Here is a 26,330-nt window from a genome sequence, read left to right as displayed (position 1 = left end):
TACAGGCCCTGGGACCCCAATACGGCCCCATGGGACCCCTATAGTCCCCTGTACCCCAATATGGGCCCTGGGACCCCAATACGGCCCCACGGGACCCCCATGGCTCCCTGCACCCCAATATGGGCCCTGGAGACCCCAGTATGGCTCCCTGCACCCCAATACGGCTACCAGAGGACCCCAATGTGGGCCCTAGGACCCCAATATGGCCCCATAGGGTCCCTGCACCCCTATACAGCTCCCACACACCCCAATATGGCTCCCTGCACCCCAATATGGGCCCTGGGACCCCAATATGGCCCCACGGGACCCCTATGGCTCGCTGCACCCCTATATGGCTACCACAGACCCCAATGTGGCTCCCTGAACCCCAATACAGGCCCTGGGACCCCAATACGGCCCCATTGGACCCCTATGTCTCCGTGCACCCCAATACGGCCCCATAGCATCCCTGCACCCCTATACAGCTCCCAGAGACCCCAATGTGGCTCCCTGCACCCCAATATGGGCCCTGGGACCCCAATATGGCCCCATGGGGCCCCTATGGCTCCCTGCACCACAACACGGCTACCAGGGACCCCAATACGGCCCCACCGGACCCCTATGGCTCCTTGCACCCCAATACGGCCCCATAGGGTCCCTGCCACCCCTATACAGCTCCCAGACACCCCAATACAGCCCCACGGACCCCTATGGCTCCCTGCACCCCAATATGGCTACCAGAGACCCCAATGTGGCTCCCTGAACCCCAATATGGGTCCTGGGACCCCAATACGGCCCCACTGGACCCCTATAGTTCCCTGCACCCCAGTAATGGCCCCAGGGATCCCAACAGGGCCCCACACGTGTCCTATAGCACCCTACCCTATAGCACCCCATAGCTCCCTGCACCCCAACATGGCTCCGGGGACCCCGACAGGGCCCCACACGTGCCCTATAGCACCCCATAGTACCCTACAGCTTCCTGCCATATAGCACCCTATAGCTCCCTGCCTCCCCAACACAGCTCTGAGACCCCCACAAGGCCCCACATGCATCCTATAGCACCCTATAGCTCCCTGCCCTATAGCACTCTATAGCTCCCTGCCCCCACAACACGGCTCTGGGACCCCGACAAGGCCCCATGCACGCCCTATAGCACCCTATAGCTCCCTACCCCCCAACACGGCTCCGGGGACCCCGACAGGGCCCCACACGCACCCTATAGCTCCTGCCTATAGCACCCTATAGCTCCCTGCCCCCCAACACGGCTCCAGGGCCCCCGACAGGCCCCACACGTGCCCTATAGCACCCTATAGCTCCCTGCACTCCAATATAACACTGGGAATCCCAACAAAGCCCCACATGCGCCCTATAGCTCCCTACCCCCCAACACAGCTCTGAGACCCCCACAAGGCCCCACATGCATCCCTATAGCACCCTATAGCTCCCTGCCCTATAGCACTCTATAGCTCCCTGCCCCCAACACAGCTCTGGGACCCCGACAAGGCCCCATGCACGCCCTATAGCACCCTATAGCTCACCTGCCCCCCAACACGGCTCCGGGGACCCCGACAGGGCCCCACACGCACCCTATAGCTCCTGCCCTATAGCACCCTATAGCTCCCTGCCCCCCAACATGGCTCCGGGGACCCCGACAGGGCCCCCACACGTGCCCTATAGCTCCTGCCCTATAGCACCCTATAGCTCCCTGCCCTATAGCACCCTACAGCTCCCTGCCCCCAACACGGCTCTGGGACCCCCACAGGGCCCCACACGCACCCTGTAGCTCCTGCCCTATAGCACCCTATAGCTCCCTGCCCCCAACACGGCTCCAGGGCCCCCGACAGGGCCCCCCTGCACCCCAGCACGGCCCGGGGGTGCCCCCCGCCCCCTTCCCCCCCCCCCGCCCCCCCGAATCCTGCTCTCCGCCGGCTCCAGGAAAAGGATAAGCGGGTCCGGGCGCCTGGAGGAGTCCGGGCCGGGCCGAGCCGCGCCGAGGGGCCGCGCCGCGCCGTGCCGAGGCCGTCCGGGGTCCCGCCGTCTCCTCGCCGCCGTCTGCCGGAGCGCCGGGGGGGGCCGGGGGGGCCGAGAGCCGCAGGCACTTACTCGCTCGAGTGCGTGTGGGGGGGCTCTTCGCCGTCCGCCGGGCGGTTTTTGGGGGGCGGGCGGGACGGAGCGAGGAAGAGGAGGAGGAGGAGGAGGAGGAGGAGGAGGAAGAAGAAGGGGGGCGGCTGGAGGGGGGAGACCCGAGAGATCTTCCGCAGGGGGGGCGGGGGCCGGGGGCAGCCCCCCGCGCCGGGGCGGGCGCCGGGGGCAAAGAAGGTAGAAGGGGTAATTACGTCTTGCATGAATTTGCGGCAGACGGGGCGGATTTCCTTGCTGAGCGTGGCGCTGAACATCATGACCTGCTTTTCGTGCGGGGTCATGCGGAAAATCTCCTGGACGTCCCGACGCATGTCTGGGGGGGCGGGGAGGGGCTCAGGGGGGCGGAAAAGGGGGGGCCGGGGGTCGCGGCCGCCGAGGGGCTGCGCCTGGATGCTCGGGGCCCTCCCCCCGAACGCCCGCGTCCCCCTTGCCGAATCGCCGGGACCCCCCTCGCGGACGCTAGGGGCCCCCCCGGTCTCCTCCTGGGTGCCCGCCTCCGCCCCTGGTCCCCCCCCCGCGCCTGGGTGCCCTACGGGGCTGCGCCGGACACCCGGATCCCCCCCCCCTTCCCAAATTCTGGGGTCCCCCCTCCCACGCAGCGACGCAGCGGGGCTCCCCCCAGGGCTCCAGACGCTAGGGGCCCCCCCGGTCTCCTCCTGGGTGCCCGGCTCTGCCCCTGATCCCCCCCCCCCCAAATCTCCTCCTGGACCCCTGGGTGCCCCCCCCACGCCTGGGTGCCCTACGGGGCTGAATGGCCCCCCCCCCGTCCCAAATTCTGGGGTCCCCCCTCCCACGCAGCGGGGCTCCCCCCAGGGCTCCAGACGCTCGGGTCCCCCCGAGCCTCCCTCTGCGTGCCCGGATCCCCTCCTCGCACCCCCGAATCCCCTTCCTAAAATACTGGGGTGTCGTCTGTGTGTCCCCCCCCCCGAGAGCCCCCAGCTCCTCCCGGACCCCCGGTGCCCCCCGGACCCACCGAGCTGCTCGAGCATCTTGTCGCACTCGTCCAGGATGAAGTGCTTGATGTGCTTCAGGTTGAGGCTCTTGTTGCGGGCCAGGGCCAGGATGCGGCCCGGGGTCCCCACCACGATGTGGGGGCAATTCTTCTTCAGCACCTCCTCGTCCTTCTTGATCGACAGCCCCCCGAAAAACACCGCCACCTGCGGGGGAGGGGGGGGGGGGGGCACGCTCAGCCACCCCCAACCCCGCCAACCCGCCCCCCGGCACCCCCAAGCTCCCACAGACCCGCCACCCCCAACCCCCCCCAACCCCACACCCCCCAAACCCCACACCCCCCCAACCCCACACACCCCCCCAAACTCCCCCACACCCCCCCAGCACCCCAACCTCCCCCACACCCCCCTTTTTGTCACCGCACCCCCTCTTTGCCAGGGTTTCAGGGTCCCCTGGGCGGTTCAGGGTTCCCCCCGCTAACACCGACACCCCCAAAAAACCTCCTGGGGAGCCCCCGTGCCCCCAAACCCGCCTCCCCCACCCTCTTTGTGCCCTGACCCCCCCAGCCCTCCCCAACCTCGATCACCCCCTTTACCCCCACCCCTTGCCAAGATTTTGGGGTCCCCCCCAGGCCATTTGGGGTGAGGTGAAGCTCCTCCACCGACACTGACACCCCACAAAACCCGTCGGAGTGTTCCCTGTCTCCCCGTGACCCCAAAACCCTCTTTCCTACCCCATTTCCCACCCTCTGAACCCCCTTTTGCGCTCTGACCCCCCCCCCCAAACCCAGCTGCCCCCTTTACCCCCAGTCCTGCCCCCCCGCAAGGATTTCGGGGTCCCCCAGACCATTTGGGGGTGACAAGATTCCTCCGCCAAGGCCGAGCCCCCAACGCACACCCCCGAAACCTCCTGGGGCCCCCCCCAAGCCCCCACCCCATTTCCCACACCCTGAACCCCCCCAACCCCCCCCCCGGGCCCCCCCGCAGCCCCTCACCTTCACGCTAGGCATGTACTTGGAGAACCTCTCGTACTCCTTGCTGATCTGGAAGGCCAGCTCCCGCGTGTGACACATCACCAGCACCGACACCTGCGGGGACGCCCGCCGAAGGGGCTCAGCGCCGCCGGAACCCCCCCAAAACCCTCCCTGCGCCCCCCACCCCCGCACCCCCCCCCCCCTCACCTGCCCCGTGACGGGCTCCAGCTGCTGCAGGGTGGCCAGCACGAAGACGGCCGTCTTGCCCATGCCGGACTTGGCCTGGCACAGCACGTCCATGCCCAGGATGGCCTGCGGGATGCACTCGTGCTGCACTGCGGGGCGAAGGGGGGGAGTCAGCGCCGCCGCGAGGGGCCGAGCCCCCCAAAACCGCCCCCCCCCCCCCACATGCCCCCTCCCCGGGGCACCTTCGGAGGGGTGCTCGAAGCCGCAGTCGACAATGGCGCGGAGCAGCTCGGGTTTGAGGAGGAAATCGCGGAAGCCGGAGCTGTGGATGGAGACGTAGGAGCCCTTCACGTCCTTCTTGGGCGGCGCCTCGGCCCCGTCGCCCCCCGCCGCGTTCTCCACCTCGTCGTCCTCATAGTCCAGCAGCTCGTTGTCCACGTCGTTCTCCGCCATCTTGACGGGCCTGCGGGGACGGAGGGGGGGCACGGGGGTCAGCGGGGGCACCCAGCGCCCACGAGGGACCCAGGCGGACGGGCACCCAGCGCCCCGCAAAGGACCCCACAAACGGGGCACCCATCGTTCTATAAGGGACCCCACAAACGGGGCACCCGTCACCCTGCAGGAGACCCCCGTGTCCGGGCACCCATCACCCCATAGAGCACCCCAGAAACTGGGCACCCATCGCCCCATAAGGGACCCCCGGAACGGGGCACCCATCATCCTTTAAAGGACCCCAGGAACCCAGCACCCATCACCCCACAGGAGACCCTGGCATCCAGGGACCCATCACCCCATAAGTGACCCCCGGAACGGGGCACCCATCACCCCATAAGGGACCCCAGGAAGGGGGCACCCCTCACCCCACAGGGAATCCCTGTGCCCAGGCACCCATCACCCCATAGATCACCCCACAAACCAGGCACCCCTCACCCCACAGGGAATCCCTGTGCCCAGGCACCCATCACCCCATAGATCACCCCACAAACCAGGCACCCATCACCCCACAGGAGACCCTGACACCCAAACACCCATCACCCCATAGGGAACCCCGTGTCCGGGCACCCATCACCCCATAGAGCACCCCACAAACCGGGCACCCATCACCCCACAGGAGACCCTGACACCCAGACACCCACCACCCCATAGGGAACCCCGTGTCTGGGCACCCATCACCCCATAAGGGACCCCAGGAAGGGGGCACCCCTCACCCCACAGGGAATCCCTGTGTCCAGGCACCCATCACCCCATAGAGCACCCCACAAACGGGGCACCCATTGCCCCACAGGAGACCCTGACACCCAGACACCCACCACCCCATAGGGAACCCCGTGTCCGCGCACCCATCACCCACGAGCACCCCACAAACCGGGCACCCATCCCCCCATAAAGCACCCCAGGAACGGGGCACCCATCACCCCACAGGGGACCCTGGCACCCAGACACCCATCACCCACCCCATAGAGAACCCCGTGCCCCGGCACCCATCACCCTAGGAGGGGTCGCACAAACTGGGCACCCATCCCCCCATAACGGACCCCAAAAACCAGGCGCCCATCGCCCCATAGCAAACCCCATATCTGGGTGCCCATCACCCCATCGAGCACCCCACAAACCGGGCACCCATCGCCCCACAGGGGACCCTGGCACCCGGGCACCCATCACCCCATAGGGAACCCCGTGTCTGGGCACCCATCACCCCACAAGGGACCCCACGAACCGGGCACCCATCCCCCCCCCGGGACTCGGGGCTCCGGCCCCTCCCCCGCCGGCCCCGGCCAATCCCCTTCCTTCCCGCCAAGCAACCGGCCGCTCGGGCCCGCCCCCCCCCCCGTCCGCGGGGGCCCCGGCCCGTTCCCCCCCTCCGCCCCCCCCCCGGCGCCCCGGTCCCCTCCCCGGGCTCCCCCGGGCCCCGCCGCCATCTTGGCGCCCACAATGGCGGCGGGCCGGGAGAGCCCCCCGCCCCCGAGCGGCGGCGGCGGGCGCGGGGGGCGGCGGCGGGCGCGGGGGGGCCCGGCCGCGGGGTATCGGCGGGCGCCGGGCCCCGATGGGCGGCGGGGGCGGCGATGCGCGGCCGATGGCGGGGCCGGGCCGGGCCGCGCCGCCATCACTTACCGCCGAGCGCTGCGACCGCCGCGGGAGGGAGTGGGTGGGGCTGCGCGGGCGTCACTTCCGGCCCTGCCCCGCGCGCGGCGCCGCTCAGGCCCCCCCCTTCCCCACCACCACCGCGGGGCTGCCCAACGCGATCGCCTGATCCCGCCCGGCCCCCTCCCCCCCCCCCGCCGCGCCCCGCGGGGAGCGGCCTCCGAGCAGGCACCGCCGCGGGCAGCCCCCCCCCCCCCCCCCGCGCCGGGGTCCTCGGGGGAGGGCGGGCGCCGCCGTTGCCAAGGCAACGGTGCCGGCGGTGAAGCCCCGCCCCAAACCCGCGGGCCCGCCCCCAGCGCGTCGCTATGGCGACGGGTCCCGCCGCCGCCTGGCCACGCCCCCCTCGGCCGGCGGACCCCGGCGTGTGACGGGGAGGAAGGGGGGGGGACAGACGGACGGACGGACAGAACGACCCAGGGTCCGGGCCCCCCAAGCGATGAGGCGCAGCCGAGCTGAGCGAACCCCTTTATTGAGCCTCCCCCACCGCGGGGAGGCGCGGCCGGGGGTGTGGCCAAGGGCGCGGCGAGGGGCGGGGTCAGAGATCGCCAGCGATGCTGATGGTGGCCAATGAGACGGTCTCGGTGGAGAGGCTCCGCCCCTTCTCGTAGATGAGGTAGAGGAGGGGGGCGTCGCCCTGGGCGCTGGGGGGCGGGGCCGCCATCGAGGAGTACCCGCTGGGCCCCGCCCACACCTGCAGGCCCCGCCCCCACCACGTGGTGCCGTTGGTGAAGCTCCAGCGCAGGGTCAGGTTCACCCCTGGGGAAGGGGGCGGGGTCTGTAGGGCCACGCCCACCCAAAACCACGCCCACCCACCTTTGCTGGCAACTCACCCCTGCTGCTGCCCTCGGGCCACGCCCACACTGCCAGCCCCACCCACCACCACGAGCCACACTCTCTACCCCAGGCCACGCCTCCCACCACAAGCCCCACCCCCAGCGCCCTCCCCCCCCCCCAGCCCAGGTCCCCTGGGTCCCCCCCCCCCGACCTCGGGACCCCCCGACCGGGCACCGGGGTCCCCCCGTGTCCCCCCCCCCGTGTCCCCCCCGTCCCCCGCTCACGCTGGCTCTCGTGGGCGGGGTTGCTGAAGAAGACGAGGCCGCCGGTGACGAGGACGCCAGCGGCCACCACGGGGTCGACCAGGGCGGGGTCGAAGGTGACGGCGGCGGGGGGAAGGGTCTCGCCCCCGTCCCAGCTCCGCGCCACCATGCGGCACCGGCACCGGTAGGCGTTCTGGTTCCGGATGTTGACGGCGATGGAGCCGTCGGGCAGCTCGTAGGGCTGCGGGCGGCCGGGAGCCTGGGTCCCCCCTCGCCACGGGGGCCCCAGGGAGACCCCCGGAGACACCCCCCCCCCCCCGAGCGCCGGGGCCCCTGCTCCACCCCCCGCATATGGGGGTCCCCCCCGTCCCTGGACGCCTGGGTCCCCCCTCGCCCCGACACCAGGGTCCCCCGGCCACCCCGGGTCCCCAGGGAGACCCCCCCCCCCCGCCCCGGACACCCCCCCAAGCACTCGGGTCCCTCCTCCACCCCCCAAATACGAGGGTCCCCCCCATCCCCGGACACCCGGGTCCCTCCTCACCCCATCCCTCCTGGGGGGTCCCCAGGGAGACCCCCACTGCCCCGTGGCACCTCCCCCCCCCCCACCAGGGTCCCTTCACCCCCCCCAAATACGAGGGTCACCCCCCCATGCCCGGACAGCTGGGTCCCCTCTTGGGGGGTCTGGGGGCTTCCCGGACCATGGACGCTCCCCCCCCGCCCCCCCAAACGCCGGGGTCCCCGCTCCACCCGCAGCCCCCGGGGTCCCCCCATCCCCTCCCCCGGGGTCCCCCCACCTGGCACTCGTCGGGGGTGAAGTCGTGGGGGTGGCGGGGGGCCCCGAAGGGGATGGCGGGCAGGGCCCCCCCCCGCCGCCAGCGCCGGCCCCCGTCGTCGCTCAGCAGCAGCGAGACCCCGTCCCGCTCCAGCGTCCCGTGGCCGCAGAACACCAGCCGCCCCCGCCCCGGCGCCCGCTGCTTCTGGGGGGGGGACACACACGCCTGGGACCCCCCCCAGGCGCCGGGGACCCCCCGGGCCCCCCCCCCATTCCCAGATACCTGGGGGGACCCCTGGGTGCCCCCTCCCCCACCTGAACACCCAGCCCCCCCAAACCCTCGCGTGACCCCCACGAGCACTGGGGTCCCCCCCAGACCCCCGGCTCCCCCTGGGCTTTTGGGTGCCCCCCACCCCAGACACCCGGCACCCCCAGGTCTGTGTCGTCCCCCCCCGGTACCTGGATGCCGTAGCCGGGCCCGGGGGCGAAGACCTCGTTGCCGACGACCCCCGAGAGGTTTTGGGGGGGGCCCCAGGAGCGGCCGCCGTCGCGGCTGCGCAGGAGGTGGGTGCTGGGGGGGCCGCAGGCCTGCGGGGGGTGGGCGCAGCGGGCGAAGAGCAGCAGCACCTCCTCCCCCGCCACCGCCAGCGCCCCCAGACTCAGCCCATCCCCCGCCGAGCCGTCGTCCGCCGCCACCCGCGTCGGGCCCCACGTCGCGCCTGGGGGGGGGGGGGGACGCGCACGGTCAGACCCCCCCCCAGCCCCCCAGGCACCACCCAGGACCCCCGACCCCCCCTCAGGGTCCCCCCAGGACCCCCCAACCTCCCTCAGAAACCTCGCAGCCCCCCCAGCCCCCCCCAAGAGCTCTCTGACTCCCCCTGACCCCCCCCAGGCTCCCCCCAGACCCCCCTGGACCCCCCAAGATCTCCGGGACCCCACAGTGCCCCTTCAGACCCCCCTCCAAGACCTCTCCCCCCCCCCCAAACCTCCCAGACCCCCCCAGATCTCTCAGACCCCCCCAGAGCCCCCTCAAGCCCCCTTTGATCCCCCCCAGGGTCCCCCCAGACCCCCTTGGGGGCCCCCAAGATCTCTGACACCCCCCAGTGCCCCTCCAGCCCCCCCCCCCAGACCTCCCAGACCCCCCCAGGCCCCCCTCCAAGACCTCTTAGAGTCCCCCAGGCTCCCCCCAGACCCCCCTGGGCCCCCCCAAGACCTCTGACACCCCCCAGTGCCCCTCCAGCCCCCCCCCCCAGACCTCCCAGACCCCCCCAGAGCCCCCCCCGGCCCTCTGCCCGCCCCCAGCCCCCCCTCCAGCCCCCTTTGCCCCCCGGCCCCTCGCCCCCAGCCCCACCTCCGTCGGGGGAGCGGCGGCAGGCGATGACCTTGGCCCCCACGTCGGCGGCCGAGCGCTTGCGCCCCTCGGCGCAGGCCAGCAGGGCCCCCCCGGGGGTGACGGCCACCAGCGGCACCCGGAAGGTGTGGACCCCCCCGCGCCCCTCCCCGCTCACCCACAGCAGCTGCTCCCGCACCACCCGTGGGCGCACCTGGGGGGACGGGGGGGGTCAAGGGGGGGGTCCTGGGGGGGGGCTGGGAGGTTTGGGGGGGGAGGGAGAGGTCTTGGAGGGGGCTCTGAAGGGGCACTGGGGGGTCCCGGAGATCTTGGGGGGGCCCAGGGGGGTCTGGGGGGACCCTGGGGGGGTCTAAGAGGTCTGGGGGGGTCCTGGGGGGCCTCGGGACCGGGGGGGTCGGGGGGGACAGAGGTGACAGGGGGGTCGGGGGGGGCCTCAATGGGTGAGGGGAGGGGGGCTGGGGGGCTCTGAGGGTGCTTTGGGGGGTCTAAAGGGGGGGGGCTTGGGGGTGTGGGGGAGGCAATGGGGGGGGTCAGGGGAGCGTTAATGGGGGGCGGGGAGGGGCGAGAGCTGATGGGGGGAACTGGGGGGCCCTGGGGGTATGGAAGGGACACTGGGGGGCTCGGGGGGGCAATAGAGGGGGGGGGGCTTTGAGGGTGCCAGGGCAGCATTGGGGGGACTGGGGAGGCCACGGGGGGGTCGGGGGCCTGGGGGGGGCACTTGTGGGGGCGTTGGGGGGCACTGGGGGGGGCATGGAGGAACGGGGGGGGCAAATGGGGGGACAGGGACCCATGGGGGATCTTGGGGGACCCGGGGGGGGGCACTGGGGGGTGTCGGGGGGGGCACTGGGGGACCCGGGGGGGGGGGGCACTGGGGGGGCTGTGGAGGAACGCGGGGCCATGGGGGGCCCGGGGGGCCCCTGGGACGCGGGGGGGGGGGGGGGGGGCGAGGAGAGGAACCGGGGGGCATCGGGGGGAGGGGGGGTCCCGGTACCGTCTCGGGGGTCGCGGCCCAGCGGGCGGCGGCGCCGATGGCGAGGAGCAGCCCCGGGAGGAGCCGGCCCGGCCCCATCGCGGCCCCTTTAAGGCCCCGCCGCCGTCACGTGCCGCCGCTGTCACGTGCCGCCGCCCGCCGGGGGCGGGGCCGAGCCTTAAAGCGGCAACGCCGGGCCGGCAGCGCCGCGGTGGGGCCCGCCGCAGGGAACGGGCTGAGTTAGGGAAAAAACACATTTTTATTGCCTTTTTTTTTTTTGCCCCTCCCCTCCCCGTCGGGAACCCCCCCGGGGGGCGGGGCGAAGGTGGACCCCACCTTCGCCCCGCCCCTTCACAGAGGGCGTGGCCAGCCGCAGCCACACCCCCTCTTTGGTCCAGCAGGCCCCGGTGCATGCTGGGAAGGATCCGGTCAGGGCTCGGCCAATCGCAGCATCGGCCCCGAGGCGGTGGGGACGCTGCGGGGGAGGGGAGGGGTCAGCGCCTGGGCCGGGGTCAGGGGTCGTACAGGGGTCAGGGGTCACCTGGGGGCATGCAGGGGTCACACACAGGAGGGGGTACACACGGGCCAAAGGTCACCCACAGTCACCCGAGGGGGCACCCAAGGGTCATGCAGAGGTCAGAGGTCAGCCAGGGGTCACTCAGGATTCACACTGGGGTTACTCAAGGGTCAAGGGTCACCCAGGGGTCACACACTCTCTGGGGTTCACACAGGGGGTCGCCCGGAGGTCAGGGGTCCCTGGGGTCAGGGGGTACCTGCGCAGCAGCTGGGCCCCCAGCAGGTCGTGCAGGAGGTACCCGACCCCCAGGCGGGCGCCCGGGGGGGCCCTTCGCTGCCGCAGCTCCCCCAGGGGCACCTCCCGGTGCCGCGACCGGCGGACCACGCCCAGCAGCGCCTGGCGCCCTGCGGGGTCAGAGGTCAGGGGTCACCGAGAGGGTCCCCTGGGCAGGAGACGGGGGTTGGGCGACCCCCGCATGGGACCGGGGGGGAGCCCCAAAGGACAGGGGAGCCCAAAGAGGGGGAGGGAGCAGGGGGGACCCACAGATCTGGGGGCTCGGGGGGGGCCCCTGGGGGTTCCGGGGCCCTGAGGGGGGAGGGGGGGCTCAAGGAGGGTCGGGGGGGGGGGGGGGGGGGTCAGGGGGTCCCCACGCACCGCGGACCAAGGCCCGGACGAAGCGCCCGACCCCCGGCACTGCCAGCCACCAGCTCCCGGCGTCGCGCACGGTCAGCACCCCCGCGGCCACCAGCTGCCTGGGGGGGACACGGGGGGGGCGGCATGGGGGGGGGGGGGCAGGACCCACAGCGGGGGGCCCACCCCTGCCCCACACCCACTCTGGGGGGACCCCAACCCCCCAGGGGGGCCCCAAACCCACTTCAGAGGGGTCTGCAGCTGCCCCAGCCCCAGCCTGGGGGACCCCGAATCACCGGGGGGGGGGGGGGTCCCCACCTCCCGGGCCCCCCCCCGCTTCCCCCCGTACGTGACATCGCCGTCCTCGAAGCCCAGCGCCCGCACGCGGCCCTGCTCGTAGCCCAGCTCGGGGCAGGCGGCCACGGCCGAGTCCAGGAACCGCCGCACCAGCCCCGCTCGGGGGGTCCCCGCCACCGCCGCCAGCACCTGGGGAGGGGGGGCGGGGGGGGGGGGGCGCGGGGTGGGGGGGTCAGCGGGGCCCCCCACCCCCCCCCCCCAGCCCCCCAACCGCCCCAGACCTTCTCTTTGTAGAGCTCCATGAAGACGACCCCCAGCGTGTCGGCGCCCAGCCCCAGGTGGAGCAGCCGGATGCGGCCCTCGTCCCTCAGGCGGTTCTGGGGGGGGGGGCGGGGGGTGTCAGGGGGGGCCCCGGCCACCGGGCGGCCCCGGGAAGTTGGGGGGGGGGGGGGCTGACCAGGTGCCGGTCCACGGCGGTGCGGTCGCTGACCAGGCTGTAGAGCTGGTGGCGCAGGACCAGGGGCGGCAGCGCGTCCCCGAAGAGCCCCCGCGGGAAGAGGGCGGCCACGTCCCGCAACGCCGCTTCCACGGCCCCGGGGCTGCCGGCGGGGAGCGGGGGGATCCCCCCCGCCCCCGCCCCGGTTCCGTCGGGCCGGGGCTGCCCCGGCGGCGGCTCCAGGCGGCGCCGCTTGGCCTCGAAGGCGTCGCAGAGGAGGCGGCGGCGGCGGCCCATGGGGCGGGGGGGGGGGCGGGGGGGCGCCCCGCAGCGCTGCCCCACAGCGGCCCCGGCCCGCCGGGCCCCTGCTGATGACGCCACGCCGGCGAGCGGCGCCGCTTCCTCCTTCCGCCGCAGGCGCGCGCTGATGACGCGCCAGCGCCCGGGGAGCGTCACCGGCGGGGGCGGGGCGGGAGGCGGCGGGGCGGGGCGTCCGCAAAGGGGCGGTGCTTTGGGTGGCACTGGGCGGAGCCAAGGGGCTGAACCACGCGGGGCCGATGGGGGGGACGGGACTGAACCACGTGGGGGTAACGGGGGGGGGCGGAGCGAACCGCGTGGACCAATGGAGGGGACAGACAGAACCATGTGGGTGCAGAGGGGGCGTGGACTGAACCATGCGGAGCCAATGGGGGGGCCTGAGCCATGGGGGAGCCATGGGGTGGACTGAACCACGTGGGGCCAATGGGGGGGGGGGCGGGTTTAACGACGCGGGGCGATGCGGGGGGGTGGACGGACTGAACCACGTGGGTAACGGGGGGGGGTGGACTGAACCACGTAGGGCCGGGGGGGGGGGGTGGGCTGAAGCACATGGGGTCAATGGGGGGGGTGGACTGAACCATGCGGCGACAAGGGGGGGGGTGGACCGAACCATGTGGAGGCAAGGGGGGGGGGGCTGAACCATGTGGGATCCATGAGGGGGTGGACTGAACCACGTGGGGTAACGGGGGGGGGGTGGACTGAACCACGTGGGTAACGGGGGGGGGGGTGGACTGAACCATGTAGGGCCAAGGGGGTGTGTGTGGGCTGAAGCACATGGGGTCAATAGGGGGGGTGGACTGAACCATGCGGGGACAAGGGGGGGTGGACCGAACCATGTGGGATCCATGAGGGGGTGGACTGAACCACACGGGGCCGAGGGGGACGCAGCGACTGAACCATGTGGAGCAATTGGAGGGGGGGACCGGGCTGAACCACGCAGCCCCAAGCGGGGGACTCAGAGGGTCCGGGCTGAACCACTGGTGCTCGGGGGGGGGGCGGGGGGGGCCGGGTGAGGCCGGGGGTCCCCGGGCGGCGCTGGGGGTCGGAGGCCGAGGGCGAGGGGGCCGCGAGCCTTTATTGGGTGTAGAGGCTGGCGGCGAAGACGATGTCGCGCTTGATCATGTTGGAGGCGGCCTCCATCTTGGCGGCCAGGGCCGGCTCTCCCACCATGCGGGCGGCCTGGCGCACCTCCCGGCAGGTCTCCTCCAGGCGCTGGATGCACCGAACCACCGCCCCCTCCTGCACCGCCGCCAGCCGGGCGATGTCGGCGAAGGGCTGCGGGGGGGGGGGGGGGGGGGGGGGCGTCAGGGCAGCCCCCGGCTGGGGGGCGTCTCGGGGGTCTCAGGGGATTGGGGGAGGCTGGGGGTCTTGGGAAGACTGGGGGGGGGACGGGGGGTCTCGGGGGTCTGGGAGGGACTGGGGGGTTGGGGGGTCTCGGGGGACTGGGGGGGTCTGGGAGGTCTCGGGGGGGGGGTCTGGGGGGTTGGGGGGTCTCAGGGGACTGAGGGGGGACGGGGGGTCTTGGGGGGGTCTTGGGGGACTGGGGGGGGACTGGGGGGTCTTGGGAGGACTGGGGGGTCTGGGGGTCTTGGGAGCATCTCAGGGGACTGGGGGGGTCTTGGGAGGACTGAGGGGGGATGGGGGGTCTCAGGGGACTGGGGGGGTCTAGGGGGTCTTGGGAGGACTGGGGGGTTGGGAGGATCTGGGGGGCCTGGGGGGTCTTGGGGGGTCTTGGGAGGACTGGGGGGGGACTGGGGGTCTCGGGGGGGGGTCTCAGGGGTCTTGGGGAGTCTGGGGGGTCTTCGGGGTCTCAGGGGATCTTGGGAGGACTGGGCGGGGATGGGGGGTCTTGGGGGGTGTCTTGGGTGTCTCGAGGGGGGGCTTGGGGGGATCTGGGAGGACTGGGGGGGTCTTGGGGGTCTCGAGGGACTGGGGGGTCTCAGGGGGGTCTGGGGGGGGGGGTCTGGGGGGTCTCACCATGCCGCGGGCCCACTCGTAGACGACCTCGACGAGGCCGAAGCCAAACTGCTCCACGAACTCCTCCACGCTCTGGCTGAGGCCGCACTCCTGCTGCAGCCGCCCCACGCGCTGGGCCACCGCCCGCACCTGCTCCATGCCCTGGGGGGGGGGGGGGGGGGGCACCCCCGAATCAGGGACCCCACCCTGCCCCACCATCCCCCACCCGCTCCACCCCCTGGGGGGGGGGGGGGGGGGCACCCAGGAACCCCGAATCAGGGACCCCACCCCACCCCCTGGCCCCCCACAGCCTCAGGGACCCTGGTGTTGGGGGGACCCCTGCTCGGCCCCACAGCCCCCCCCAAATCCCCAGGGACGCCAACATCCGCGGGACCCCACAGCTCCGCTCTGGCAGAGCCCCATTGTACCCCACAGCCCCCCCTAAGTCCCCAGGACTCCAACACCTGGGGGAACACACACCCCCCCCCCAAATCTCTGGGGACCCTCCTTTCCACCCCCCAGGCCCCCCTGAAACCCTATGGACTCCACCATCCAGGACCCCCCCCCAAATCCTATGGACTCCATCACCTGGGGGACACCCCCCCCCAAATCCTAAGGACTCCACCATCCGGGGATCCCCCCCAAATCCTGTAGACCCCATCACCTGGGGGACACCCCCCCCCCCAAACCCTACGGACCCCACCATCCGGGACCCCTCCCCCCACATCCTATGGACACCATCACCTGGGGGACACCCCCCCCAAATCCTAAGGACTCCACCATCCGGGGACCCCCCCCCCCCAAATCCTATAGACCCCATCATCTGGGGGACCCCCCCCCCCCCAAACCCTACGGACCCCACCATCCAGGACCCCCCCAAACCCTACGGACCCCACCATCCGGGACCCCCCCAAACCCTAGGCACCCCCCATCGCCCCCCGGCGGTACCTGCTGGAGGGGGGGCGGCAGGCGGGGGGGGGGCTCCCCGCGGCCGGGGCAGACCATGCAGGAGAGCAGGGCGACGCTCTCCTCGGGGCGCAGGGGGGCCAGGACGTTCCCCAGCAGCAGCTCCGTCAGCACCAGCTCGTGGGCGCTCAGCAGCGAGGCCAGGCGGCCCCCCAGGGCCACCGCCCCCCCCTCCGCCACGTACCCCAGCGCCCGCAGCACCTGGGGGGGGGGACACACACGCTGGGGGGACGGGGGCACGCGGGGACCCCCCCTCCCCCGTCCGCGTCGCACCGGGGGCCCGGGGAGGGGAGGGGTCCCGAGAGTGTCCTTCCCCCGCCCCCGCTGCGGGGGGGGCACGGTGACACGCTGGTGGCACTCGGGGAGCAGGGACGGGGGGGAAACGGGGGCCCGGGGGGGGGGGGTCCCGGGGGATGGAAATGAGGGGGGGCACGGGGGGAACCCACAGCCCCGCAGTGGGGACACTTGGGCAGCAGCAGTGGGGACGTGGGGGGGCACGGGGAGGGGGCACGGGGGGGCACGGGGGACAGGGGCACAGCAGCCCTGGGGGGGGGTCCCAGGAGACACGGGGGTGGGGGGGGGATATGGGACACGGGGGGGCACGGGGGCCCTTTGGGGGTCCCAGGGGATGGGGCACAGCAGCCCTGGGGGGGGTCCCAGGAGACACGGGGGGGGGGGGAAATGGGACATGGGGGGGCACGGGGGCCCTTTGGGGGTCCCAGGGGACATGGGGGGGACATAGGGGTCCCAGGGGACGGGGGCACAGGGGCTCTGGGGGGGTGACAGGGGACAATGGGGGGGACATGGGGGTCCCAGGGAACACGGGGGGGGGGGGTCCCAGGGGGGGACACCCACAGCCACGTGTTGGTGGTACCCGGGCAGCAGGGACGTGGGGAGGACGTGGGGGGTCCCAGGGGACATGGGGGGGTCCCAGGGACACAGGGAAGGACACGGGGGGGTCCCAGGGGACACGGGGGGGGACACCGGGGGGGGGACACGGGGGGACACCCACGGCCACGCGCTGGTGGTACTCGGGCAGCAGCAGCAGCGACTGGTCCGACAGCAGGAACTGGAGATGCTCCAGCTGCTCCAGCAGCTCCTCCCGGGCGGCAAACTGGGCGTACTGGGGGGAGACGGAGGTTGGGGGGGGGGGGTGGTCCCGGGGGTCCCGAGCGCCCCCTCCCCGGCCCCCCCCGTACCTGCTGGGGGAAGCGGGGGGCTGTGCACGCAGCGGAAGGAGCCCAGCGAGGCGGCCAGGGCCCGGGCTTCGGCGGCCGCTTCCACGGCCTCGGGGTCCCGCAGCTGCAGGGCCCCCACCGGGTCGAGCAGGGGGAGCCCCCCCGGGGCCCCCCCCGCCAGCCGGGCCAGCTCCTGCACCGCCGCCCCCACCTCCGTCCCGGGGGGCTCCGGCCTGGGGGCGAGGGGGGGCACGGGGGGTCGGGGGGGGACCCCGCAATGGGGGAACCCCCCAGGGACCCCACACTGTGAAAAGACCCCCCCCCCCCCCCAGCACCCCCAATATCCAGACAGACCTCCCCCCCAGGACCCCAAAACTGGGACACACCCCCCCAGGGACCCCAACGCCTACAGAGAACCCCCCAAGATCCCCCCCAGGGACCCCAAAACCGGGACACCCCCCCAGGGACCCCAATATCCACAGCGACCCCCAAGACCCCCCGCCCAGGGACCCCAAAACCAGGGAGACCCCCCCGAGAGCACTCTCAGACCCCCCCACACCCCTGGGGACCCCAACACCCCCCGAGACCCTCCCTGCGAGGCCCCAAAATGGGGGACACCCCCCCCCCAGCCACCCCAACACCCACAGAGACCCCCCCAGGGACCCTGAAACTGTGAAGAGACCCCCAAAATACCCCAAAACTGGAGAGAAGCCCCCCCCAAGGACCCCACACACACGGACACCCCAGAAGACCCCCCCAGGGACCCCAATATCCACAGAGACCCCCCCCAGGCACCCCAAAAGCAGGGAGACACCCCAAGCGCACTCTCAGACCCCCCACACACCCCTGGGGACCCCCCCAAGGACCCCAATATCCACAGAGACCCCCCCCAGGGACCCCAAAATGGGGAAAAAACCCCCTCCAAGGACCCTCCCACACACAAAGACACCCCAAAAGACGCCCCCAGGCACCCCAAAAGCAGGGAGAGCCCCCCACGAGCACTCTCGGACCCCCCCCCGGGACCCCAAGCGCCCCGGGGACCCCCCCCGTGCCCCCCACCTGTGCCGGGGGCCCTGGCGCGGGCGCAGCTCCTGCAGGAGCTTTTCGGGGTTCACCCGCAGGGTCTTGGCCGTGATCCCCCCGATGTCCTCGGGCTGCAGCTTCTCCAGCGCGTGCCCGCAGGGGCCTGGGGGGGCCGGGCGTCGGGGGGGGGGGGCCGGGCATCCGGGGACCCCCCAAACCCCCGGGGAGACCCGGGACCCCCACCCACCCCCCCCTCCAAGGGACCCTGGTGTTTGGGGACCCCCAACCCCCTGGGGACCCAGCCATTGGGACACCCCCCCCCCCCCCCCGAGAGGGCACTGGGGTGCAGGGACCCCCCCAAGGAAACCCAGGACCCCAACCCACCCCCCCCAGAGAGGACCCTGGCATCTGGGGACCCCCCACCTCTGGGGACCCAGGTGTTGCGACCCCCCCAGGGGGACCCCAGGCATCCGGGGACCCCCCCCAAACCCCCCCAAGGAAACCCAGGACCCCGACCCACCCCCCCCAGGGAGGACCCTGGCATCTGGGGACCCCCCCCCACAAGAGGGCACTGGGGTGCAGGGACCCCCCCCAAACCCCCCCAAGGAAACCCAGGACCCTGACACCCCCCCCCCCCCCCAAAGGGGACCCTGGCGTTCGGGGACCCCCCAACCCCCTGGGGACCCAGCCATTGGGGACCCCCCCCCCGGAGAGGGCCCTGGGGTGCGGGGACCCCCCCGGACCCCCCCACCCTCGGGCACGAAGAGCCTGGTGAGCAGCAGGTCCTCGGGGTAGGGGACGTCGGGGACGTCGGGGGGGGGCCCCGCCGGCCCCCCCTCCTCGGGGGGCTTCTCGCTCAGCACCAGCGCGGTGAAGGCGCGGCCGGACCCCTCCGGGGACACCTGGGGGGGGCAGGGGGTGAGGGGGGCCGGGGGGGGGGGACGGACACCCCATGGGGGGTGCTCGGGGGGCGGGGGGGGTGTTGGGGTACCTGGAGGATGAGGCCCAGGGCGTTGCGGTGCCGGGGGGTGCAGACCACCACCACCCGCCCGGGGGCCAGCGCCCGCAGCCCCGCCGGCGACTGCGCCAGGCGCCGCTGGGGACCCCGGGACCCCCGCTCAGAGGGGACCCCCGGGACCCCCCCAAACCAGCCAGGGACCCCCCCGCTCGGAGGGGAGCCGCGGGACCCCCCAAACCAGCCAGGGACCCCCCCGTGCAGAGGGGACCCCGGGACCCCCCCAAACCAGCCAGGGACCCCCCCCCCCAGGTCAGAGGGGACCCCCGGGACCCCCAAACCACCCAGAGACCCCCCCGCTCAGAGGGGACCCCCGGGACCCCCCAAACCAGCCAGGGGACCCCCCCCCCCAGGTCAGAGGGGACCCCCAGGACCCCCCAAACCAGCCAGGGACCCCCCCCAGGTCAGAGGGGACCCCCGGGACCCCCCAAACCAGCCAGGGACCCCCCCGCTCAGAGGGGAGCCCGGGACCCCCCAAACCAGCCAGGGACCCCCCCCGCTCAGAGGGGAGCCGCGGGACCCCCCAAACCAGCCAGGGACCCCCCCAGGTCAGAGGGGACCCCCGGGACCCCCCAAACCAGCCAGGGACCCCCCCCCCCCCAGGTCAGAGGGGGACTCCCCCGCCCCCCCCAAGTCATCCAGGGACCCCCAGACCCCCCAGATCAGATTGGGACCCCCAGTGTCCCCCCAGACCCCCAGCACCACCCAGGTGACCCCCAGTGTGCCCAGGACCCCCCCCAGACCCCCAGGGACCCCCCCCAGACCCCCAGCACCACCCAGGGCCCCCCAGGGCCCCCCCCAGCGTCCCCCCATCCCCAGGGCGGGGGTCCCCCAACGTCCCCGTCCCCGGGGGTCCCCCCCATCCCCGTCCCCGGGGGTCCCCACCTGCAGGCGGGCGCGGGGCCCGGCGCAGCCCCCCCACGGCGCGGGTGGTAGGGGCGCAGCTCGGCCTCCGCCCCCCCCGGCCCCGGCTCCCCCAGTGCCGCCAGCGCCCGCCGCAGCTCCGCCACGCGCCGCTCCTGCGCCTGGGGGGGGGCGGGGGTCGGGGCGGGGGGCACGGGGACCCCAGCCCCCCCCCGGGCCGCCCCTCGGCCCCCCCTGCCCGTACGGGGGGGTCCCTGCCTCCCCGGCGCCCCCAGTCCCCGTACTGGGACAGCCCCAGTGTCCCCAGTGCCTCCCAGTCCCCATACTGGGACAACCCCCAGTGTCCCCAGTATCCCCCAGTCCCACACTGGGGTGTCCCCACCTCCCCAGTGCCCCCCAGTCCCATACTGGGGTGTCCCAGTGTCCCCCAGTCCCTGTACTGGGACGTCCCCAGTGTCCCCAGTCCCGCACTGGGGTGTCCCCACCTCCCCAGTGCCCCCAGTCCCACACTGGGCCGTCCCCACCTCCCCAGTACGCATACCGCAGTGTCCCCAGTGCCCCCCAGTCCCATACTGGGGCATCCCCAGTATCCCCTGAGCCTGTACTGGAGCATCCCCTGTGCTCTGGAGTGTCCCCAGTGCCCCCCAGTCCCATACTGGGCTGTCCCCACGTCCCCAGTGGCATCCCCAGTGCCCCCCCGTCCCACACCGGGCCGTCCCCACGTCCCCAGTGTCCCCCTGTCCCCAGTGTCCCCCCGTCCCCCACCCCGCACCGGCGCGTCCCAGTGTCCCCACTGTCCCCCTGTCCCCCACGCCCCCCGCCCCGCACCGGCGCATCCCAGTGTCCCCAGTGTCCCCCGCGCCCCCCCATCCCACACCGGGCTGTCCCCGTGTCCCCAGTGTCCCCCGCACCGGCGCGTCCCGCCGCAGGGGGAACTCGGAGAAGCTGCGCCGCATCATGTCCTCGACGCGCAGCGCCTGCGCCCGCAGCAGGTTGAGGATCATGGAGTAGGTCAGGCGGAACTGGGACTGCAGGCGCGTGGGGCGGCCCTGGGGGCGCGGGGGCAGGGGTCAGGGGGGCCGGGGGGGCCAGCCCGGGGGGGGGGCCCGGGGGGCTCAGGGGGGGGGGCGCGGGGACCCACCAGCATCATGCGGTGCAGGTCGGCCATCTCGGGGACGGGCCCCTTGCAGAGGATGATGACGGTGCCGGTGGAGTCCAGCCCCCGCCGCCCTGCGCGCCCCGACATCTGCACGTACTCCCCTGCGCGGGGCGCGAGTGGGGCGCTCAGACCCACGGCCTGACCCACACCCTGCCCCACGGCTGCCCCACGGCCTGACCCACGGCTGCCCACGGCACCCACATCTGCACGTACTCCCCTGCGCGGGGGCGCGAGTGGGGCACTCAGACCCACGGCCTGACCCACACCCTGCCCCACGGCCTGACCCACGGCTGCCCCACGGCCTGACCCACGGCTGCACGTACTCCCCTGCACGGGGTGCGAGTGGGGCGCTCAGACCCACGGCCTGACCCACAGCACCCATCCTGCCCCACGGCACCCACACCTACATGCAGAGTCTTAGAGAAACACAGAAAGGACAGCCACGGGAACAGGCACTAGGAGCCCAAACTCTGCCCCACAACTGCCCCACGGTGCCCACAGCCCCACAGCCTGCCCCACGGCCCCCACCCTGCCCCACGGCAGCCACATCTGCACGTACACCCCTGGGGAGGTACAGGAACGTAGCCGTGGGATGGGCACTAGGACCCCAAATGCTGCCCCACGGCCCCCCCGCTGCCCCACAGCACCCACATCTACACGTAGAGTCCTAGACAGACACACAAAGGGCAGCTGCAGGACAGGCACCGAGTCCCAGACTCTGCCCCATGGTGCCCGCTGCCCCACGGCCGCCCCACGGCCGCCCCACGGCCACCCCCTCACCAGGCAAGAGATCCCGAAGTTGTTGCCATCGTGCTTGCGGATGGAGTCGAAGACGACGGTGCGGGCCGGCATGTTCACCCCCATGGCGAAGGTCTCGGTGGCGAAGAGCACCTGGGGGGCGGGGGGGGAGATGGGGGGGGCAAAGGGGGAGATGTGGGGGGGCAAAGGGGGGGGACGCGGGGGGCCACCACGGGGCAGGGGGGCCCCGCAGCGGGGCAGGATGCCGCACGTCCCGCGCGGACGCGTCACCCCTCGTCCAGCCCCGCAGCGAGCCCCTGCCCGAGCGGCCCCCCCAGCCCCACGGCCGCCCCACGGCCGCCCCACGGCGCACCTTGACCAGCCCCTGGCTGAAGAGCATCTCCACCACCTCCTTGAGCAGGGGCAGCACCCCGCCGTGGTGCACCCCGATGCCGCCTGCAGCAGCTCCGCCATGTGCACCACCTGGGGGGGACACGGGGGGTCAGCGGCCCCCACGGCGCGGCCCCACGGCCCCCCAGCACCACCCCACAGAGCCCGCGGGGCCCCCCTGCCTCGGGTGCAGCCCCCGGGGTCCCCATCCCAGAGAACGCCCAACCCCACTGTGAGCCCCCCGCACCCCCATAGAGCCCCCCAGATCCCCTTGAGCCCCCCCCAGAGCCCCCCGTGTCCCTTTCAGCCCCCCACAAAGCCCCCACATCCCCTTAAACCCCCCCCAGAGCCCCCCATGTCCCTTCTAGCTCCCCATAGAGCCCCCCACATCCCCTTAACCCCCCCCCAGAGCCCCCCGTGTCCCTTCCAGCCCCACACTGTGAGCCCCCACATCCCCTAACCCCCCCCCAGAGCCCCCCGTGTCCCTTCCAGCCCCCCACAAAGCCCCCACATCCCCTTAAACCCCCCCAGAGCCCCCCATGTCCCTTCTAGCTCCCCATAGAGCCCCCCCACATCCCCTTAACCCCCCCCAGAGCCCCCCGTGTCCCTTCCAGCCCACACTGTGAGCCCCCACATCCCCTTAACCCCTCCCCAGAGCCCCCCGTGTCCCTTCCAGCTCCCCATAGAGCCCCCCACATCCCCTTAACCCCTCCCCAGAGCCCCCCGTGTCCCTTCCAGCCCCCCACAAAGCCCCCACATCCCTTAAACCCCCCCCAGAGCCCCCCATGTCCCTTCAAACCCCCCCCAGGGCCCCCCCCACCCCCCGAAGTCCCCCCCCCGAGCCCTCCCCAGCCCCTCCAGCCTCCCCCTAGAGCCCCTGCCAGCCCCCAAGCACCCCCCCCCCGGCCCCCCGAGGCCCGTCCCAGCCCCCCACCTGGGGCAGGCGGCGGTCGGAGCCGCGCAGGCGGGAGACGCAGCGCTGGAAGAAGAGCCGGATCCGGCCCCTCTCGGCGCTGGAGACCAGGTCGAGGGAGCCCAGCGCGTCGGCGTGCTCGTCGCAGCGGCTGCGGGAGAAGGTGAAGGCGACGACGGGCAACTGCTCCCGCTCCCGCAGCAGCCCAGCAGCGCCAGCCAGACCCCCCGGTCCTGCGGAGGGGGCGCGGCGGGCTGAGCCGGGGCGCCCCGCGGGACCCCCGGCCCGCCCCGAAGCTCCCGGCTCCTCCGGAGCGTGGGGAGCCCCACAGCAGCCCCCGGCTGCCCCCCAGACCTGCCCGGGGCCGGTGCCCCCCATGGTGGGCTGCTTGGCCCCGAAGGTCTGCGCGTGTTTGCTGGTTCGCTCCTTCTTGGCCTCCACGGCGGCGTAGTACCTGGGGGGCAGACGTGGGGCTGGGGGGGGCAGCTGGGGGGCTGGGGTGCCCCACGGCCCCCCGGGGAGGGGCCGCTGGTGCTGGTGGCAGCCAGCACGGTGATGGCCAGAAGCGGCTCCCAGTGATGTGGGGCCGCCCCGGGGCCTCTGTGGGGCCTGGCTATAGGGTCTGCTGTGGGGCTGGCCGTGGGGCAAGACCTATTCGGGGCTGCACGGGACCCCATCAAGACCTCTATAGGGCAGCTATGGGGCTGTCTGTGGGGCAGAGCCCGCCCAGGACTCTGTGGGACTGCTCTGTAAGGCTGGCTGTGGGGCAGGGCCGGGTTAGCGCTGGACAAGAGTTCTCTATGGGGCTGGCTGTGGGGTACGACCAACTTAGGACTGTGCAGGACTCCTCTATGGGGCTGGCTGTGGGGTACGACCAACTTAGGACTGTGCAGGACCCCTCTATGGGGCTGGCTGTGGGGTACGACCAACTTAGGACTGTGCAGGACCCCTCTATGGGCTGGCTGTGGGGCTGACTAGGAGACAGGACCTGTTTGGGCTGGCTGGGACCCCACCAAGACCTCTATAGGGCAGCTATAGGGCTGTCTGTGGGGCAGAGCCGTCCCAGGACTGTGTGAGACTGCTCTGTAAGGCTGGCTGTGGGGCAGGGCCGGGTTAGCACTGGGCAGGAATTCTCTATGGGGCTGGCCGTGGGGCAGGACCGGGTTAGCACTAGGCCGGAATTCTCTATGCGGCTGGCCGTGGGGCAGGACCAGGTTAGCACCGGGCAGGAATCCTCTATGGGGCTGCCCGTGGGGCAGGACCGGGTTAGCACTAGGCAGGAATTCTCTATGGGGCTGGCCGTGGGGCTGGCCATGGGGCAAGGCTGGCTCAGGGCTGTGCGGGACCCCCTGGGGCCTCTGCAGAGGCCAGGCACCAGCGGGCGGGGACGGCCATGGGGCGGCCGTGGGTCGCCGTGGGGCGGCCATGGGTCGGCCATGGGTCGGCCGTGGGTCGGCCGTGGGTCGCCGCGGGGCTCACCCTTGGGTGCTGAAGTTGCCGCGGGCGTCGAGCAGCAGGAAGAGCTGGTGGCGGGTGCGGGGGCTGTTCCCGGTGTAGAGGAAGTGCTCCAGCGGCACCGGGCGCTGCCGCGTGCTGATCACCCGCAGGCGCCGGCGCTTGGTGCGGCTGCGGGGCGGCGTCAGGCGAGAGCAGGGGCCGGGGGGCCGCGGCCCCCCCAGGGACCCCCGGAGCCCCCTTACCCCCCCAGCCCCCCGAGCTCACCCCAGGGACCCCCGGAGCCCCCCTAGACCCCTCTCAGCCCCCCCCAGACACCCCCCCAGCACCCTGTGGCCACCCCAGGGACCCCCAGCACCCCCCTACACCCTCTTAGCCCCCCCCAGCCCCCAAGTTCACCCCACGGACCCCCAGCAGCCCCCACACATCTCTTACTCCTTCAGACTCCCCCCCCAGCCCCCCAGCACCCCCCTAGATCCCTCTTAGCCCCCCCCAGCCACCCCCCAGCCCCCCAGGGAACCCCAGCACCCCATTTCCCCCCCCCAAAGCCCCTTCCCCCCCCCAAAGTCCCATTTTCCCCCCCCCCAAAACCCCCATTTCCCCCATTCCCCCCCCCAAGGCCCCCATTCCCCCCCAAAGCCCCATTCCCCCCATTCCCCCCCAAAGCCCCCATTCCCCCCCATTCCCCCCCCCAAAAGCCCCCATTCCCCCCCATTCCCCCCCCAAAGCCCCGTTCCCCCCCCCCAAAGCCCCCATTCCCCCCCATTCCCCCCCCCAAAGCCCCATTACCCCCCCCAAAGCCCCCATTTCCCCCCGTTCCCCCCCCCCAAAGCCCCCATTCCCCCCCCCCAAAGCCCTATTCCCCCCCCCCAAAGCCCCATTTCCCCCCGTTCCCCCCCCCCAAAGCCCCCGTTCCCCCCCCATTCCCCCCCCATCCTACCCGACCCACTGGGCGAACTCGAAGGCGTTGGGGATGGTGGCGCTGAGCAGGATGAGCTTGACGTGCTCGGGCAGCATGATCAGCACCTCCTCCCACACCACGCCGCGCTGGGGGGGCGGCGGGGGGTCAGGGGGATCCCCCAAACCCCCGAGACACCCCCCCACCCCCCCCCCTCACTCACCTCCGCGTCGTTGATGTAGTGCACCTCGTCGAAGATGACCCACTCCAGATCCCGGATGACGTCGGAGCCGTTGTAGAGCATCGACCTGGCGTCGGGAAAGGGGTGAAATTTGGGGGGGGGGGAGGGAATTGGGGGGATTTGGGGGTGCCAGCCCCCCCCCCGGGCTCACCGCAGGATCTCGGTGGTCATGATGAGGCAGGAGGCCTCGGGGCGCAGCTGCACGTCCCCCGTCAGCAGCCCCACGTCCCCGAACGTCGCCTTGAAGTCGCGGAACTTCTGGTTGGAAAGCGCCTTGATGGGGAGGTGTAGATGGTGCTGGGGGGGGGGGAGGGGGGGCGGGGGTCAGCGGGGGGGCCGCACCCCCACAGCGCCCCGCGGGAAAGAGGGGGGCAGGGGAGAGGGGGAGGGGGGATGCTGAGAGGGGGCTGGGGTCCGGAAAGGCGGGGGGGGGGGGGGCAGAGAGGGTTTGGGGACCCCCGGGAAGATTTGGGGACACTCAGAGAGGTTTGGGGACCCCCAGAGAGTTTGGGACCTCTCAGAGAGGTTTGGGGACCCTCGGGAAGGTTTGGGGACACTCAGAGGGGATTTGGGGACCCGCAAGAAGATTTGGGGACTCTCAAAGAGGTTGGGGGACCCGCAGGAAGATTTGGGGACACTCAGAGGGGATTTGAGGACCCCCAGAGACTTCGGGACCTCTCAGAGAGGTTTGGGGACCCCCGGGAAGATTTGGGGACTTTCAGAGAGGTTTGGGGACCCACAGGAAGATTTGGGGACACTCAGAGGGGATTTAGGGACACTCAGAGGGATTTGAGGACCCCCAGAGAGTTTGGGGACTCTCAGAAAGGTTT

At 72.8% G+C, this 26,330-nt stretch overlaps 4 protein-coding genes and 1 long non-coding RNA gene across 7 annotated transcripts; all 5 read right to left on the bottom strand.

Moving 5' to 3' along the window:
* Positions 1 to 201: 201 nt before the first annotated feature.
* Positions 202 to 1,720, bottom strand: LOC142403424 (uncharacterized). The gene is made up of 4 exons (XR_012773655.1): positions 1,677 to 1,720; positions 1,521 to 1,578; positions 686 to 951; positions 202 to 564 (listed from the first exon to the last, which is right to left on the bottom strand). It is a non-coding gene; the product is annotated as an uncharacterized LOC142403424 (long non-coding RNA).
* Positions 1,721 to 1,782: 62 nt separating this feature from the next.
* Positions 1,783 to 6,475, bottom strand: LOC142403421 (spliceosome RNA helicase DDX39B-like). The gene is given in 7 exon segments (XM_075489661.1): positions 1,783 to 2,308; positions 2,310 to 2,437; positions 3,098 to 3,281; positions 4,070 to 4,162; positions 4,256 to 4,383; positions 4,477 to 4,697; positions 6,347 to 6,475. Coding segments are annotated over 6 exon segments (1,269 nt in total). The 5' UTR covers positions 4,688 to 4,697; positions 6,347 to 6,475; the 3' UTR covers position 1,783.
* A 354-nt stretch (positions 6,476 to 6,829) lies between these two features.
* On the bottom strand, positions 6,830 to 10,682 carry NEU1 (neuraminidase 1). 2 transcript variants are annotated; one of them, XM_075489662.1, is made up of 6 exons: positions 10,528 to 10,682; positions 9,537 to 9,729; positions 8,645 to 8,904; positions 8,208 to 8,390; positions 7,435 to 7,654; positions 6,830 to 7,132 (listed from the first exon to the last, which is right to left on the bottom strand). In XM_075489662.1, the coding sequence occupies exons 1-6, from the start codon at positions 10,603 to 10,605 to the stop codon at positions 6,912 to 6,914; spliced, it is 1,155 nt and encodes a 384-aa protein (XP_075345777.1). In that variant the 5' UTR covers positions 10,606 to 10,682; the 3' UTR covers positions 6,830 to 6,911. The 2 variants fall into 2 exon arrangements, with proteins under 2 accessions (XP_075345777.1, XP_075345778.1); XM_075489663.1 differs by having other exon boundaries at positions 8,208 to 8,387.
* WHR1 (winged helix repair factor 1) lies at positions 10,606 to 12,815 on the bottom strand. 2 transcript variants are annotated; one of them, XR_012773654.1, is made up of 7 exons: positions 12,408 to 12,815; positions 12,232 to 12,327; positions 12,003 to 12,139; positions 11,678 to 11,775; positions 11,280 to 11,427; positions 10,843 to 10,981; positions 10,606 to 10,741 (listed from the first exon to the last, which is right to left on the bottom strand). XR_012773654.1 is itself a non-coding variant. In XM_075489664.1 (6 exons), exons 1-6 carry the CDS (start codon positions 12,681 to 12,683, stop codon positions 10,936 to 10,938), a joined length of 801 nt encoding a protein of 266 aa, XP_075345779.1. In that variant the 5' UTR covers positions 12,684 to 12,815; the 3' UTR covers positions 10,810 to 10,935. The 2 variants fall into 2 exon arrangements, 1 of the variants encoding a protein (XP_075345779.1); XM_075489664.1 differs by lacking the exon at positions 10,606 to 10,741 and having other exon boundaries at positions 10,810 to 10,981.
* Positions 12,816 to 13,760: 945 nt separating this feature from the next.
* On the bottom strand, positions 13,761 to 25,797 carry SKIC2 (SKI2 subunit of superkiller complex; the record flags this gene model as incomplete). Its single annotated transcript, XM_075489659.1, is given in 23 exon segments — positions 13,761 to 13,979; positions 14,682 to 14,822; positions 15,609 to 15,827; positions 16,639 to 16,749; positions 16,826 to 16,846; positions 16,848 to 17,037; positions 17,864 to 17,990; positions 18,579 to 18,729; positions 18,819 to 18,993; positions 19,785 to 19,867; positions 20,618 to 20,755; positions 20,848 to 20,966; positions 21,646 to 21,660; positions 21,663 to 21,756; positions 21,977 to 22,059; positions 22,062 to 22,086; positions 22,928 to 23,112; positions 23,115 to 23,139; positions 23,261 to 23,360; positions 24,386 to 24,532; positions 25,302 to 25,408; positions 25,483 to 25,567; positions 25,652 to 25,797. Coding segments are annotated over 23 exon segments (2,688 nt in total), but the record flags the coding sequence as incomplete, so codon positions are not given.
* Positions 25,798 to 26,330: the final 533 nt, after the last annotated feature.

This window comes from Mycteria americana, unplaced genomic scaffold (assembly GCF_035582795.1).
Source record: "Mycteria americana isolate JAX WOST 10 ecotype Jacksonville Zoo and Gardens unplaced genomic scaffold, USCA_MyAme_1.0 Scaffold_260, whole genome shotgun sequence".
NCBI classification, from domain to species: Eukaryota; Metazoa; Chordata; class Aves; order Ciconiiformes; family Ciconiidae; genus Mycteria; species Mycteria americana.
The sequence above is the reverse complement of the archived record's forward strand: the minus strand, read 5'-3'. Positions and strand labels throughout refer to the sequence as shown.